General features: G+C 51.8%; 1 protein-coding gene across 1 annotated transcript in view; it reads left to right on the top strand.

Moving 5' to 3' along the window:
- Window positions 1-510, top strand: part of LOC142312625 (homeobox protein vex1-like) — a 39,590-nt gene extending 39,080 nt beyond the window's left edge. The window contains exon 3 of the mRNA XM_075351621.1: window positions 114-510. Coding sequence (XP_075207736.1) covers window positions 114-449 — 336 coding nt within the window. The 3' untranslated portion in view covers window positions 450-510. The remainder of the gene's footprint in view (window positions 1-113) is intronic.
- Window positions 511-12,716: the final 12,206 nt, after the last annotated feature.

The following is a 12,716-nucleotide window of genomic DNA, read 5'->3' as shown; positions in this document are numbered from 1 at the left end:
TCTAAGTTTTTCCAGTGGTGGTGGTATAGGGGGTTCATAGGTTGCAATAAGTGCCTTTAGAAGGTCCATTTTCTGACATCACAACATACTTATATCTTCTTATTCTGTTTTAGATTAAAACCTGGTTTCAGAATCGAAGGATGAAGTACAAGCGACAAAGTAAAGATGCAAGATATGAAGCTGTCTTCTCTGGAGTGTGCTTTCCTTATTACAATTCCTCAGACTTTCCGGCATCAAATATCTTTGCACGATCAGAACTGACCTTACCTATGGCTCCTATGGCACCACTCCATCCCTATATGGCTGCATCACTACCAACAGCGGTGGTGAGGCCTCCATTCCATGCTGCACCTATTACCCCACCAAATATTGGGTCTCTTCCGTGCCCTTCCTTGCTGGTACATCCAAGATTTAATGATCCAATGAGCCACAACTTCAAACCATATTAAATATTCTGTCTGGACTATTAATGCACATAATTTACTGTTAAGTGTTCTATTTTTTTTTTCTTTCATACTCCGTTTTTGTACCACCCCTTTAAACAAACATTGATTTTTACCCTAAAGGTCTATTTAATATTGTAATCACTTTTCTAAAATATTTCTAATTATAAAGTCCCTATGGGACACCAGTTTTAGGGGCTGGGCGAGTTCCTGCTTTACAGACGTCACTTTCAGGGGCAGGGCTGGTCTCTGCTCCCGGCATTCTTTCCTTACAATGCGCACTGACAGTGCACTCTCTTGCTGGCTCATCACTTCTCAATAGAACAGATGAGGGGGTGCACTATCACTGCGCATTAAAAAGAATATTGCACAGTGATAAGATCCTACTTTACATCCATTGGGATTAACAACTTGTGCATGCTCAGTAGACTAGATCAACCCTTAAAACTAACTTCACTGATGTCGCTTTGTTGCAGGGTGGGGACAGAGGCTGTAGCAGTGACTGCAGTCTCTGCTCCTGATGAAGCCCAGTTTGTAAGCATGCAATTGAGATTCTCAAATCATTATGAAAATGGAGGAAGGTAAAAAAAAATAAAAAATGGCATGTAGCTTAGAAAGGAAACAGTAGGGGCTTGTTAATTAAAGTGTAATAGAAAAGTGAATTACAAATTATATTTGCTATTAAACCAATTTCATTAAAGTAGACCTTTCACAAAATTTATGTTGACCTGGAAACTCAATGTAGTAGTGACTGTAGAGCAGGAAATGTTTGTGTTGTTTTTTTGGTTTTTTTTTGCAATCAATCAACTTGTTACTGTCTGTCTTCTTTCTATGTGATGAAAATGTTTGTCTTCACTGAAAATATTTTCTTTTTTTCTGTTGAATTAAGAATGAAAGATCAATTTTGGTGGAGAAAGGAGCTGATTTCACCGATAAAATATATTACAACGTTAATTATTTTACCATGTTTTCATTATTATTTCTTAATTCAATATTACAACAGTGTTTATTTTTTAAATCCAAGTTGGTGTTATTAGTTTTCATAGGGATTGTTTACCATTCAGTCTAAGGCGGGTTTTGCACTTTGCGACATCGCAAGCCGATGCTGCGATGTCGCACGCGATAGTCCCCGCCCCCGTCGCAGGTACGATATCTTGTGATAGCTAGCGTAGCGAACATTATCGCTACGCCAGCTTCACATGTGCTCACCTGCCCTGCGACCGTCGCTCTGGCCGGCGACCCGCCTCCTTCCTAAGGGGGCGGGTCATTCGGCATCATAGCGACATCACACGGCAGGCGGCCAATCAAAGCGGAGGGGCGGAGATGAGCAGGATGTAAACATCCCGCCCACCTCCTTCCTTCCGCATTGCAGCCGGGAGGCAGGTAGGAGATGTTCCTCGCTCCTGCGGCTTCATACACAGCGATGTGTGGTGCTGCAGGAACGAGGAACAACATCGTACCTGTCTCTGCACGAGCATTATGGAAATGTCGGAGAATGCACCAATGATACGATAACGACGCTTTTACGCTCGTTAATCGTATCATCTAGGATTTACACACTACGACATCGCAAGTGACGCCGGATGTGCGTCACTTTCGATTTGACCCCACTGACATCGCACCTGCGATGTCGTAGTGTGCAAAGCCGCCCTAAGGGCGGTCCTCCTGTATGTGAGATTTAGGCCTCTTTCACATGTCAGTGATTCTGGTACAAATGTGACAGTTTTTATATGTACCGGAATCACGGATATATGCAGACCTATTAGATATCAATGGGTTTGTGCACACATGAGTGATTTTTCACTGACCATGTCTCCGTGCCGCGTACATGCATGTCTGTATTTTCTGCACGGAGACATGTCCGTTTTTTTTTTCTGGCATCACTGATGTCATACGGACCACACTATGATGTGATCCATGAAATGCGTACCAAAAAATATGTACATTGGAAAAAAAATCTTTTTAAACTCACCTGTCTCGAGCGATGCTGTCGTCAGCCACTGCTCTCTCCTGCTTCCTGGCCGGCTAATTATTCTCATGCATATGCATTTATGCACAGCACAGCCGATCCAGAAGTAGCTGCAGAGAGGAGAAAGCGGAGGCCGGAGACAGCATCGCGGGAGACTTCAGCACCAGGGACAGCAGGTGCTTGGACAGGGGAGTATAATTGCCTGATCTACATGTGCTATCACGGATAACACGTGGAGAGCATATGTGTGGCATGAACCGTGAAAAACGTCTGTCTGCTTTACACGCTACAACAAATCTAACGATGTGTCGGCGGGGTCACGTCGTAAGTGACGCACATCCGGCATCGTTAGTGTTGTTGTAGCGTGTGACAGCTACATGCGATTGCGATTGAACGTAAAACCGTTCATCGCATACACGTCGTTCATTTCCTTAAAATTGCACGTCGGGTTGTTCAATGTTCCCGAGGTACCACACATCGCAGTGTGTGACACCCCGGGAACGATGAACAGATCTTACCTGCGTCCCGCGGCTCCCGCCGGCAATGCGGAAGGAAGGAGGTGGGTGGGATGTTTACGTCCCGCTCATCTCCGCTTCTATTGGCCGAATGCTGCGTGACGTCGCTGTGACGCTGAACGTCCCTCCCACTCCAGGAAGTGGATGTTCGCCGCCCACATCGAGGTCATATGGAAGGGTAAGTATGTGTGACAGCAAATAATCGTTTGTGCGACACGGTCAACAAATTGAACGTGCCGCACATACGATGGGGGCGGGTACGATCGCATACGATATCGTATGTGATATCGTAAGGTGTAAAGCAGGCTTTAGGGATACAGCCCTGATCTGGTCTAACTTCCTGCATGATTACAAAGTGTTGGAAGATTAGAGCTCAGATGACTTCCAACCTGTCATAACCTCAGCTGCTGCAGAACCTCATACACCACAGATTATGCAGAACCTCATAATATATCAAAGCTGCTGCAAATCATAACTCATACCTTAGTTGGTGCAGAACCTCATAATCAGTGGTGTAACTAGAGTTTGATGGGCCCTGGTGCAAAATTTGGACCTGGGCCCCCCCTCCACATACACCAACACTTAAGGCTATGTGCACACAGTGCGTTTTTTTGACGCTGCGTTTTTGTGCGTTTTTGGTTGCTAAAAAGGCACCTGCGTCGAAAAAACACGGCAAAAAACGCACGCGTTTTGCCGCAATTTGGTGCGTTGTTTTGCTGCGTTTTTGCTCACTGCGTCCTTATGCGTTTTTTATCAGTGAACAAAAAAAAAAGGTCTGATGTAATTTCCTTCTTCAATGTGTTCTTCATTCTCCACTAGTGTATGCAGAAGAGCAGACAGCTGCAGAACTACAAGGCTCAGCATCCTCCATCCAATAGTGTATGCAGGAGAGCAGACAGCAGCTGTCGAACTACAAGGCTCAGCATCCTCCTTCCAGGACTGTATGCAGGATTTCTTTGCCCCCCCAAAACAAAAAAAATGACGTGGGCTTCGCCATATTTTTGTATGCTAGCCGGGTACAGCAGGCAGGTACAGGCTGCCCCCAACCCCCAGCTGCCTATTTGTACCCGGCTGGGAACCAAAAATATAGGGAAGCCCTTTTTTTTTAAATTATTTCATGAATTTCATGAAATAATTTAAAAAAAAAATGACGTGAGCTTCGCCCAATTTTTGAGTCCAGCCGGGTACAACTAGGCAGCTGGGGATTGGAATCCACAGTGCAGGGTGCCCAAGCTTTCTGGGCACCCCTGCTGTGAATTGCAGTCCCGCAGCCACCCCAGAAAATGGCGCTTTCATAGAAGCGCCATCTTCTGGCGCTGTATCCAACTCTTCTAGCTGCCCTGATGCCGGGTGGCTAGCTAGGTAATAATGGAGTTAGGGCTAGCTGTATATTATCAGCTGGCCCTAAGCCCGAAATTCATGGTGTCACGCCAATATTAGACATGGCCACCATGAATTTCTAGTAAAGACAAAAAAAAAACACAACACACAGAAAAATATTTTTATTAGAAATAAAACACAACACAATTAGTGACTCCATCTTTATTGAAATAAACCCCCCTCCGCAGTAATCCTGGGTCAGGGTCCTGCGCCGTCCAATCCGGATCCAATATCATCTGATCGGTTTGCTGGAAGGCAAAGCGATCAGATGATGTGTCAGGATCAAATGCCTGAAGCCCATCACACATCAGCTGATTGTATAAAAGCCGTTTTTACAATCAGCTGATGCATCGGTGTAAAAAAAAAAAAAAAAAATAATACTCACTTATGTGCTGATTACCGGCAGCTCCTGCAGCGATGGGGCGGGAGTCTGATCCTGTCTGATCGCTGCAGCAGCTGCCGGTAATCAGGGATGAAGTCTCCTGACGCATCCGCTGATACCGGCCGGGCGCCCGCGTCACCGCGATACTTACGATCAGCTAATGCGTCAGGTGACTGCATCAGGTGATCCATCGCCAGGTCCTGCATCCATCGCAGCTTTCCCGGCCGTCTGCACACAGCCGGAGCGGGGGTGGCGATACCGTGAGAGGAGATGGGAGCGGGCATAGCACCGGGAGTCTGCAGACAGGTGAGTATAACTTTTTTTTTTTTTTTCTACTGTTAACTTTTGTTTTCGCAGCCGCTTCCACCTCCCGCCCAGACATGGCGCCGCGCGGCAGCATTCATGCACAGGACGGGAGGTGGAAGCGGCGGTGACGGTACCGGGAGGATTCACGCTTCTGTATATACTGACAGAAGGAATCCTCTTCCTGTACACGTCACTTTACTACCCACCTCCTGCGTTTATAGCTGCGTTTTTGGTCTTAGAAACGCACCAAAACGCAGCTATTTGCGTTTCTCATTGCGTCTTTCAACATCCCATTGAACTCAATGGATGAAAAGCGCAGTGAAAAACGCGGGAATAATTGACATGCTGCGTTTTTGTGGTCACCACAAAAACGCAGCTGAAAAAAAACGCTGTGTGGGGACAGCAAAAATGAAAACTCATAGACTTTGCTGGGGAAGCAAAGTCATGCAGTTTTGAGGCCAAAAACGCACCCGAAAAACGCGCAAAAACGCCGAGAAAAACGCACTGTGTGCACATAGCCTAAGGCTGCTTTACACACATGCCAGTGAAAGCACCCGCCCCCGTCGTTTGTGCGTCACGGGCAAATCGCTGCCCGTGGCGTACAAAAACGCTACTGCCCGTCACACATACTTAATGTCACTGAGGCCAGCGAACAGCCCCTTTTCTAAGGGGGCAGTTCGTGCTGCGTCACAGCGATGTCACATGGCAGGTGTCCAATAGAAGTGGAAGGGGTGGAGAGCAGCCGCATGAAAGTCACGGCCACCTCGTTGCTGGAGGATGCAGGTACGGTCTTGTTCGTCGTTCCTGGGGTGTCACACGTAGCGATGTGTGCTGCCTCAGAAACAACGAGCAACCTACGTCCAAAATCAGCAACCACATTTGGGAAATGGATGATATGTCAACGATCAGCGATTTGGTGAGTATTTTGCATCGTTAGCGGTCGAGTGTACGCGTCACACGCAAAGATGTCGCTAACGAGGCCAGATGTGCGTCCCAAATTTTGTGACCCCAATGACATCTCGTTAGCGATGTCGTTGCGTGTAAAGCCCTCTTTAGGGTACAGGATAATGACACTGACACTCGGGGTACAGGATAATGATGCTGACACTTGGCTCTTACCCTCAGCACCCAGGTTTCCCATGATCTGAAATCCCTCTATCAGCACACAGCTTTCCCATGTTCTGATATCCATCTTGTCCTCGGCACCCAGCTTTCCCATGCTCTGTTATACATCATTCCCTCAGCACCCAGCTTTCCTATATCAGAGCATGTGAAAGCTGGGTGCTGAGAGATGTACAGCAGAGCATGGGAAAGCTGGGTGCTGAGGGAAAGAGCCTTTTTCCCTCAGCACAAAACATTCCAATCCCATGCTTGTATCTTTGTCCCTCCCCCCCCCCTCGTATATAGTTCTTCAAATACTATAATGGCCCCCACATAGCCTTCCATATAGTATAAAGGATCCTGTTACGGTTGCTGTGGCACTGGAGACTATGTTCGGATTTCATGCTACTGCACATGTGCGAGCACTGGAGACTGTTTGGATTTCTTGCAACTGCACATGTGCAAGCGCTGGAGACTAAGTCCTATCTTGGAGCCATTGCACATGTGCGGGTGACATCATCGCTGACACGAGGTCACATGTCTCTTGACACCTTCTAAGCTGATTGGCCGCTGGTCATGTGCTTGTGACACGTGGTCACATGTCTCTGACACCTATGCCGATTGGTCGCTGGTCATGTGCTTGTGACGCTTTGCTCGGTGATAGGCCAGCGTGACGTCATTGCTGTCTATCTATCAGCGGATTGGCTCTGGTGTCCTCCATCTTGGAGGAGGCACAGAGTCTATATAAGACCCTGACACACGCCGCCCAGCGCTCAGTCCTCTTGGTTCATGCATGAGAGTAGACACTCTGTGCACGTCCCTCTAGGCATCTCTCTGTCTATGCTAGGTGAGCGCTACCTGCAGGGTAGCCTTCTTGTGTCGCGGGCGGAGGAGGGGACGCTGCGCTCACCCACTGCTCAGGTCCGGCTACTGCTGCTGCTGGGTGGTGGCTCGAGCGGTGGGCCGGATCCCGGGGACTCGAGCGGCGTTCCTCACCCTTTGAGTGAAAGGGGGGTGGTGTGTGGTTTGGGGATATTGTCCGTGACGCCACCCACGGTTGTGGTGAAGTTGTGACACCACCGCTGCTCTGGGCGGGGATCCCGGGAGCGATGACAAGGAGCAGCTTGGATGTTGGTTCTCCCCTCCGTGGGTAGGGGGGTTGGTTGTCCCAGGGCCCGGTGAGGGGTTTAGGGATGGCAAGCGGGTTACGGGGCCTGGTGAGGTGCAGGGTCGCGGGGCAGCGCTGTGCCGCACGGCACGGTGGTACTCACTCAGCCAGTAATTCACACAGAGTCTCTGGTCAAACAAACGGCTGGATGGACGGGTCCCACAGGCGGCTGCGGTTGTTCTTCCCCTGACCCCAGGTTGGTAGTGTAAGTCCTTTACTTCACCTTCGTGTACGCTCCTCCTGCGCTCTGGTTTCCAGCTGGCTCCCCAGTTCGGTACCGGTGGGCCAACGCCCAGCCCCGGCTACCTACGGTTCCACCAAGACTGTCTTCCCGGCTCCTGCAGACGGCCACTACCGTCTGCCTCACTGGCTACACGAGGGACCTAGGCTCCAACCTAGGCCCCAGTCTGCGTCTGCCTCTCTGCAGACCTCCTCTCTCTTCCTCTGCCTGGACTTCACTGCGTTGTTTCCTGCCTCAGACCAGCTAGACTCCTGGGTGGGCGTCTCCATCTGCCTGACTCCGCCCACCTTGTGTGTCTGTCTGAACCCGAGGGAGGAAATCAGGTCTCACTGGGGATGTCTGCTGTGAACTGCTGGGGGTGGGGGTGTGTGTGTTGTTACCTGTGGCCCCTGGCTTGTCCAGGGCGCCACATTCCCCCTTAGTAAAATGCAGACCATCCGCGGGCTGCCCGTCCATCACCGGTTTTATTTTTCACGAACTGAAAAAGAATAAAACGTTTTTAAACATTTTCACACATGCATTTTTTTCATACAACTTCCCTTACGGGAGGCATATCACTTCAACCGTTGCAAGAACAATACACTTTTAATAATAACAGTGGAATGGGTCCTTCAATCACCCACCCAAACAACCTGGCCCTGATGCTGACCCTAGGAAGTGGGCAGCACCCCTTGACCCCAGTCCAAGAACGGGCCCAGATTCGTTAACGGGATGGGTGCTTCGCTGCCATTGCGGCCGGGCGGACTGCCGGAGCCGTCGTCATCTCAGTCACGGCCGGGCGGACTGCCGGGGCCGTCGTGATCAGCTGTGCGGCCTGGATGGAAGCCGGGACCGGTGGCAGGGCGGTGACGAAGGTAAGGCCTGGGCCCTCCCTCACAGAAGCTGCGAGCTCCGCTACAGGTGACAAGGGTAACGGGTCGGTCGGGGTGTTGGCCGCGGGCACGGGCACTGAGGTTTCAGCGGTGCCGGACGGACGGGACATCTCGTGCAGCAGTGCTCCAGGAACCAAATACTTGCAGAGTCCTTGCGTCCCTGCTTCCACAGCCGCGGTTCACATGCGGCCAGACGCCATCCGTCCCCCTTAGTCTTTTTCCGGCTCCTCCTCTATCGGGGCGGGGTTTCAGCTTTCGCGCCTCCACTACTCCAAAATGGCGGCTTCTCCAAATTTTCGGCCAGACACCTCCGGCGTTCACAAGGCGCACCTCTACCAAACGGCAGAGCGGTAAGATCCTGTTCGTGACGCCAAGTTGTCGCGGGTGGAGGAGGGGACGCTGCGCTCACCCACTGCTTGGGTCCGGCTACTGCTGCTGCTCGGTGGTGGCTCGAGCGGCATTCCTCACCCGTGAGTGAAAGGGGGGTGGTGTGTGGTTTGGGGATATTGTCCGTGATGCCACCCACGGTTGTGGTGAAGTTGTGACACCACCGCTGCTCTGGATGGGGATCCCGGGAGTGATGACAAGGAGCAGCTTGGATGTTGGTTCTCCCCTCCGTGGGCAGGGGGGTTGGTTGTCCCGGGGCCCGGTGAGAGGTTTAGGGTTGGCAGGCGGGTTACGGGGCCTGGTGAGGTTCAGGGTCGCGGGGGCAGTGCTGTGCCGCACGGCACAGTGGTACTCACTCAGCCAGTAATTCACACAGTCTCTCTGGTCAAACAAACGGCTGGATGGACGGGTCCCACAGGCGGCTGCGGTTGTTCTTCCCCTGACACAGGTTGGTAGTGTAAGTCCTTTCCTTCACCTTCGTGTACACTCCTCCTGCGCTCTGGTTTCCAGCTGGCTCCCTGGTTCGGTACCGGTGGGCCACCACCCAGCCCCGGCTACCTACGGTTCCACCAAGACTGTCTTCCCGGCTCCTGCCGACGGCCACTACCGTCTGCCTCACTGGCTACACGAGGGACCTAGGCTCCAACCTAGGCCCCAGTCTGCGTCTGCCTCTCTGCAGACCTCCTCTCTCTTCCTCTGCCTGGACTTCACTGCGTTGTTTCCTGCCTCAGACCAGCTAGACTCCTGGATGGGCGTCTCCATCTGCCTGACTCCGCCCACCTGGTGTGTCTGTCTGAACCCGGGGGAGGAAATCAGATCTCACTGGGGATGTCTGCTGTGAACTGCTGGGGGTGGGGGTGTGTGTGTGTGTTTTTACCTGTGGCCCCTGGCTTGTCCAGGGCGCCACACTTGTACTTTACAGCTTCGGCTGCGGTCCGTATCCTTACATCTTAGTGGAGCGGACATAAGCAGGTGCCTGAGGCCCATGGTCCGGCTGGGCCTTGTGATTCTACTCATAGGTGGACGTTGCCGCTAGGGTAACGTTCCTTATACTGCGTTTGGCAGTTGTTCGTATCCTCGCACACTAGGGGAGCGAACATAGGTAGGAGCTTTGTGTGGCTTGTGCTGCTGTCCGTCTCTTTTGCACCACTAGTAGAGCGGACCTAGGCAGGTGCCATATCTAGTGGTTCGTGTCCTCGCACACTAGTGGAGCGAATGCAGGTAGGCGCTTTCTGCGGCTTACGCTGCTGTCCGTCTCCTGGCACCACTAGAGGAACGGACCTAGGTAGGTGCCATTTCACACTCACTGCTTTTGTCTCTGTGATCATTAAAAGAGACCATACCACACACCGTCCGAGTAAGGGAGGGATTGCTTTATTTCCTAACTATATGCCTCTGTGAGTTTAACAGAGGTATTGCACTCTGCACTTGTGCTACTACCATTTACAGCGGCACACTTATATACTCTTCCTCACACATTAACCTATCCCTTTTACGTTAATGCTAAAAACGGTAGTCGCTGTGACTTTAACAGTACACGTGTCGCGGGCGGAGGAGGGGACGCTGCACTCTCCCACTGCTCGGGTCCGGCCGCCGCTGCTGCGACCTGCTGCTGATCGGTGGCTCGAGCGATGGGCCGGATCCCGGGGACTCGAGCGGCGCTCCTCGCCCGTGAGTGAAAGGGGTTTGGTTTTTTTTGGACAGTTTATTGTCCGTGACGCCACCCACGGTTGTGGTGATTGTATAGACACCACCGCTGCTCTGTATGGGGATCCCGGGAGCGATGACAGGGAGCAGCAAAGTTGTTGGTTCTCCCCTCCGTGGGTAGGGGGTGGTCGTCCCGGGGCCCAGTGATGAGTTGAGGGATGAGGGATGGCGGGGCCGGTGCAGGTCTTGGTGGGGTGCAGGGACGCGGGGGCAGCGCTGTGTCTCACGGCACTGTGGTACTCACTCAGCCTGAGACGGGGACACAGTTCTCGGTAAAACACACGGCTGGAAAGACGGTTCCCACGGACGGCTGCTGTTGCTTTTCCCCAGTAGTTGACGGTGACGGTCTCTTTTCCTGCACCTAAGTCTATGTTGGTAGCGATGGGTTCCCACCGGTATCCCGCTCCCCGGCTTGGATATGGGCCGGAGGAGCCCCTCTTTGCCCGCAGGCGCTGGCCCTGAGAAACTGGTGCCTTGGCGGTGGCGGTGTCTCTCTCTAACGGTTGGACTGTTGCCTTCAATCGGGACTTGGTTGTTGGGAGACCCAGAGGTCCCCTTCACTGACGGATTTGGCAAATTCACGGCGACTCCTAGCCTTGCCGGGATCCGAAAGGCCCCTGCCAATGGTGCTGGCTTCTCTTCGTATACCGCTCCGGTACCGCCGGGCCACCACCCGTCCACGGTCCTTTCGGCAACCTCCAAGCAGCCTCTCCTGCAGACGGTCGCCGCCGTCTGCTAACCTTGCTGTTCTCAGTCCGGGGCACACACCCGGACCAACTTCAGGCTTTCTCAACTGTCACTTTCTCTGTCACTACTCTCACTGTCCTCCTCCTCCTTCCTCTCTTGCTCCTCTACCACTTCACTCTTAACTCTCACTCGCCCTAAACTGATCTGCCTGGTTTTCCCGCCTCCAGGGCTGCGAACTCCTCGGTGGGCGGAGCCAACTGCCTGGCCCACCCCCTGGTGTGGACATCAGCCCCTGGAGGAAGGCAACAAGGATTTTTCTGTAGCTTTGGTGTACCTATCCGGGGTGTAGGGTGTGGTGGTGTCATGACCTGTGACCCCTGGCTTGCCCAGGGCGTCACACACGGCGTGATTGGCTCTGGTGTCACTGAGACGTATCAGTGTCAGTACTGCTTCCGTAGTACAAGATACCCCTTATCCTCTGCCATATTCTGCAGCAGAGACTTTGCACGCTGGACCCTGAGTGTCTGATATCCCTTTGGTTTTTATAATCAGACAGCCCCCGTAACAGATCCCACATAACCCTTCATATATTAGTATGCACCTCCATAGTCCTCCATGTATTATAATGCATTTCCCATAGTCCTCCATGTATTATTATTCACCCCATAGTTCTCCATATATTATACTGCACCACAGTCCTCCATGTTTTATAATGCACCCCCATAGTCCTCCATATATTATAATGTAGCCCCCATAGTCCTATATGTATTACAATGCAGCCCCATAAACCTTCATATTGTATTATGCAGCCCCATACTCCTCCATGTATAATGCACCCATATAGTCCATGTATAAGGTGTCCTTCATGTTTATTATGCAGCCCCGTAGACCTCCATATATAATGCATCACAATAGAGCTCCATGTATAATGCAGCCCCATAGACCTCCATGTATCATGAAGCTCCATAGACATCCATGTATCATGCAGCCAGCCCCCCCAGGGCCTCCATGTGTCATGCAGCCAGCCCCCCCAAGGGCCTCCATGTGTCATGCAGCCAGCTCCTCCAGGCCTCCCATGTGTCCTGCAGCCAGCCCCCACAGGGCCTCCATGTGTCCTGCAGCCAGTTCCCCCAGGGCCTCCATATGTCATGCAGCCAGCCCCCCAGGGCCTCCATGTGTCATGCAGTCAGCCCCTCCAGGCCTCCATGTGTCATGCAGCCAGGTCCTCCCCCAAGGACTCCATGTGTCATGCAGCCAGCCCCCACCCCTCCTGGGCTGGCTGCATGACACATGGAGGCCCTAGGGGGGGCTGGCTGCATGACACATGGAGGCCCTGGGGGGGCTAGCTGAATAAAAATATAAACACAACACTTTTTTTTTTGCTCCATTGTTTCATGAGTTGAGTTGCAAGATCAAAGACTTTTTCTACGTACGTAGAAGGCATTTTTCTCTCAAAAATTGTTCACAAATTTGTCTAAATCTGTGTTAGTGATCACTTCTCCTTTCCAAGATAATAAATCCATCTCACAGGTGTGGCATATCAATATGCTGATTAGAC

Source organism: Anomaloglossus baeobatrachus, chromosome 5, assembly GCF_048569485.1.
Source record: "Anomaloglossus baeobatrachus isolate aAnoBae1 chromosome 5, aAnoBae1.hap1, whole genome shotgun sequence".
Taxonomy (NCBI): domain Eukaryota; kingdom Metazoa; phylum Chordata; class Amphibia; order Anura; family Aromobatidae; genus Anomaloglossus; species Anomaloglossus baeobatrachus.
This window is presented reverse-complemented; position numbering and strand designations above follow the sequence as displayed.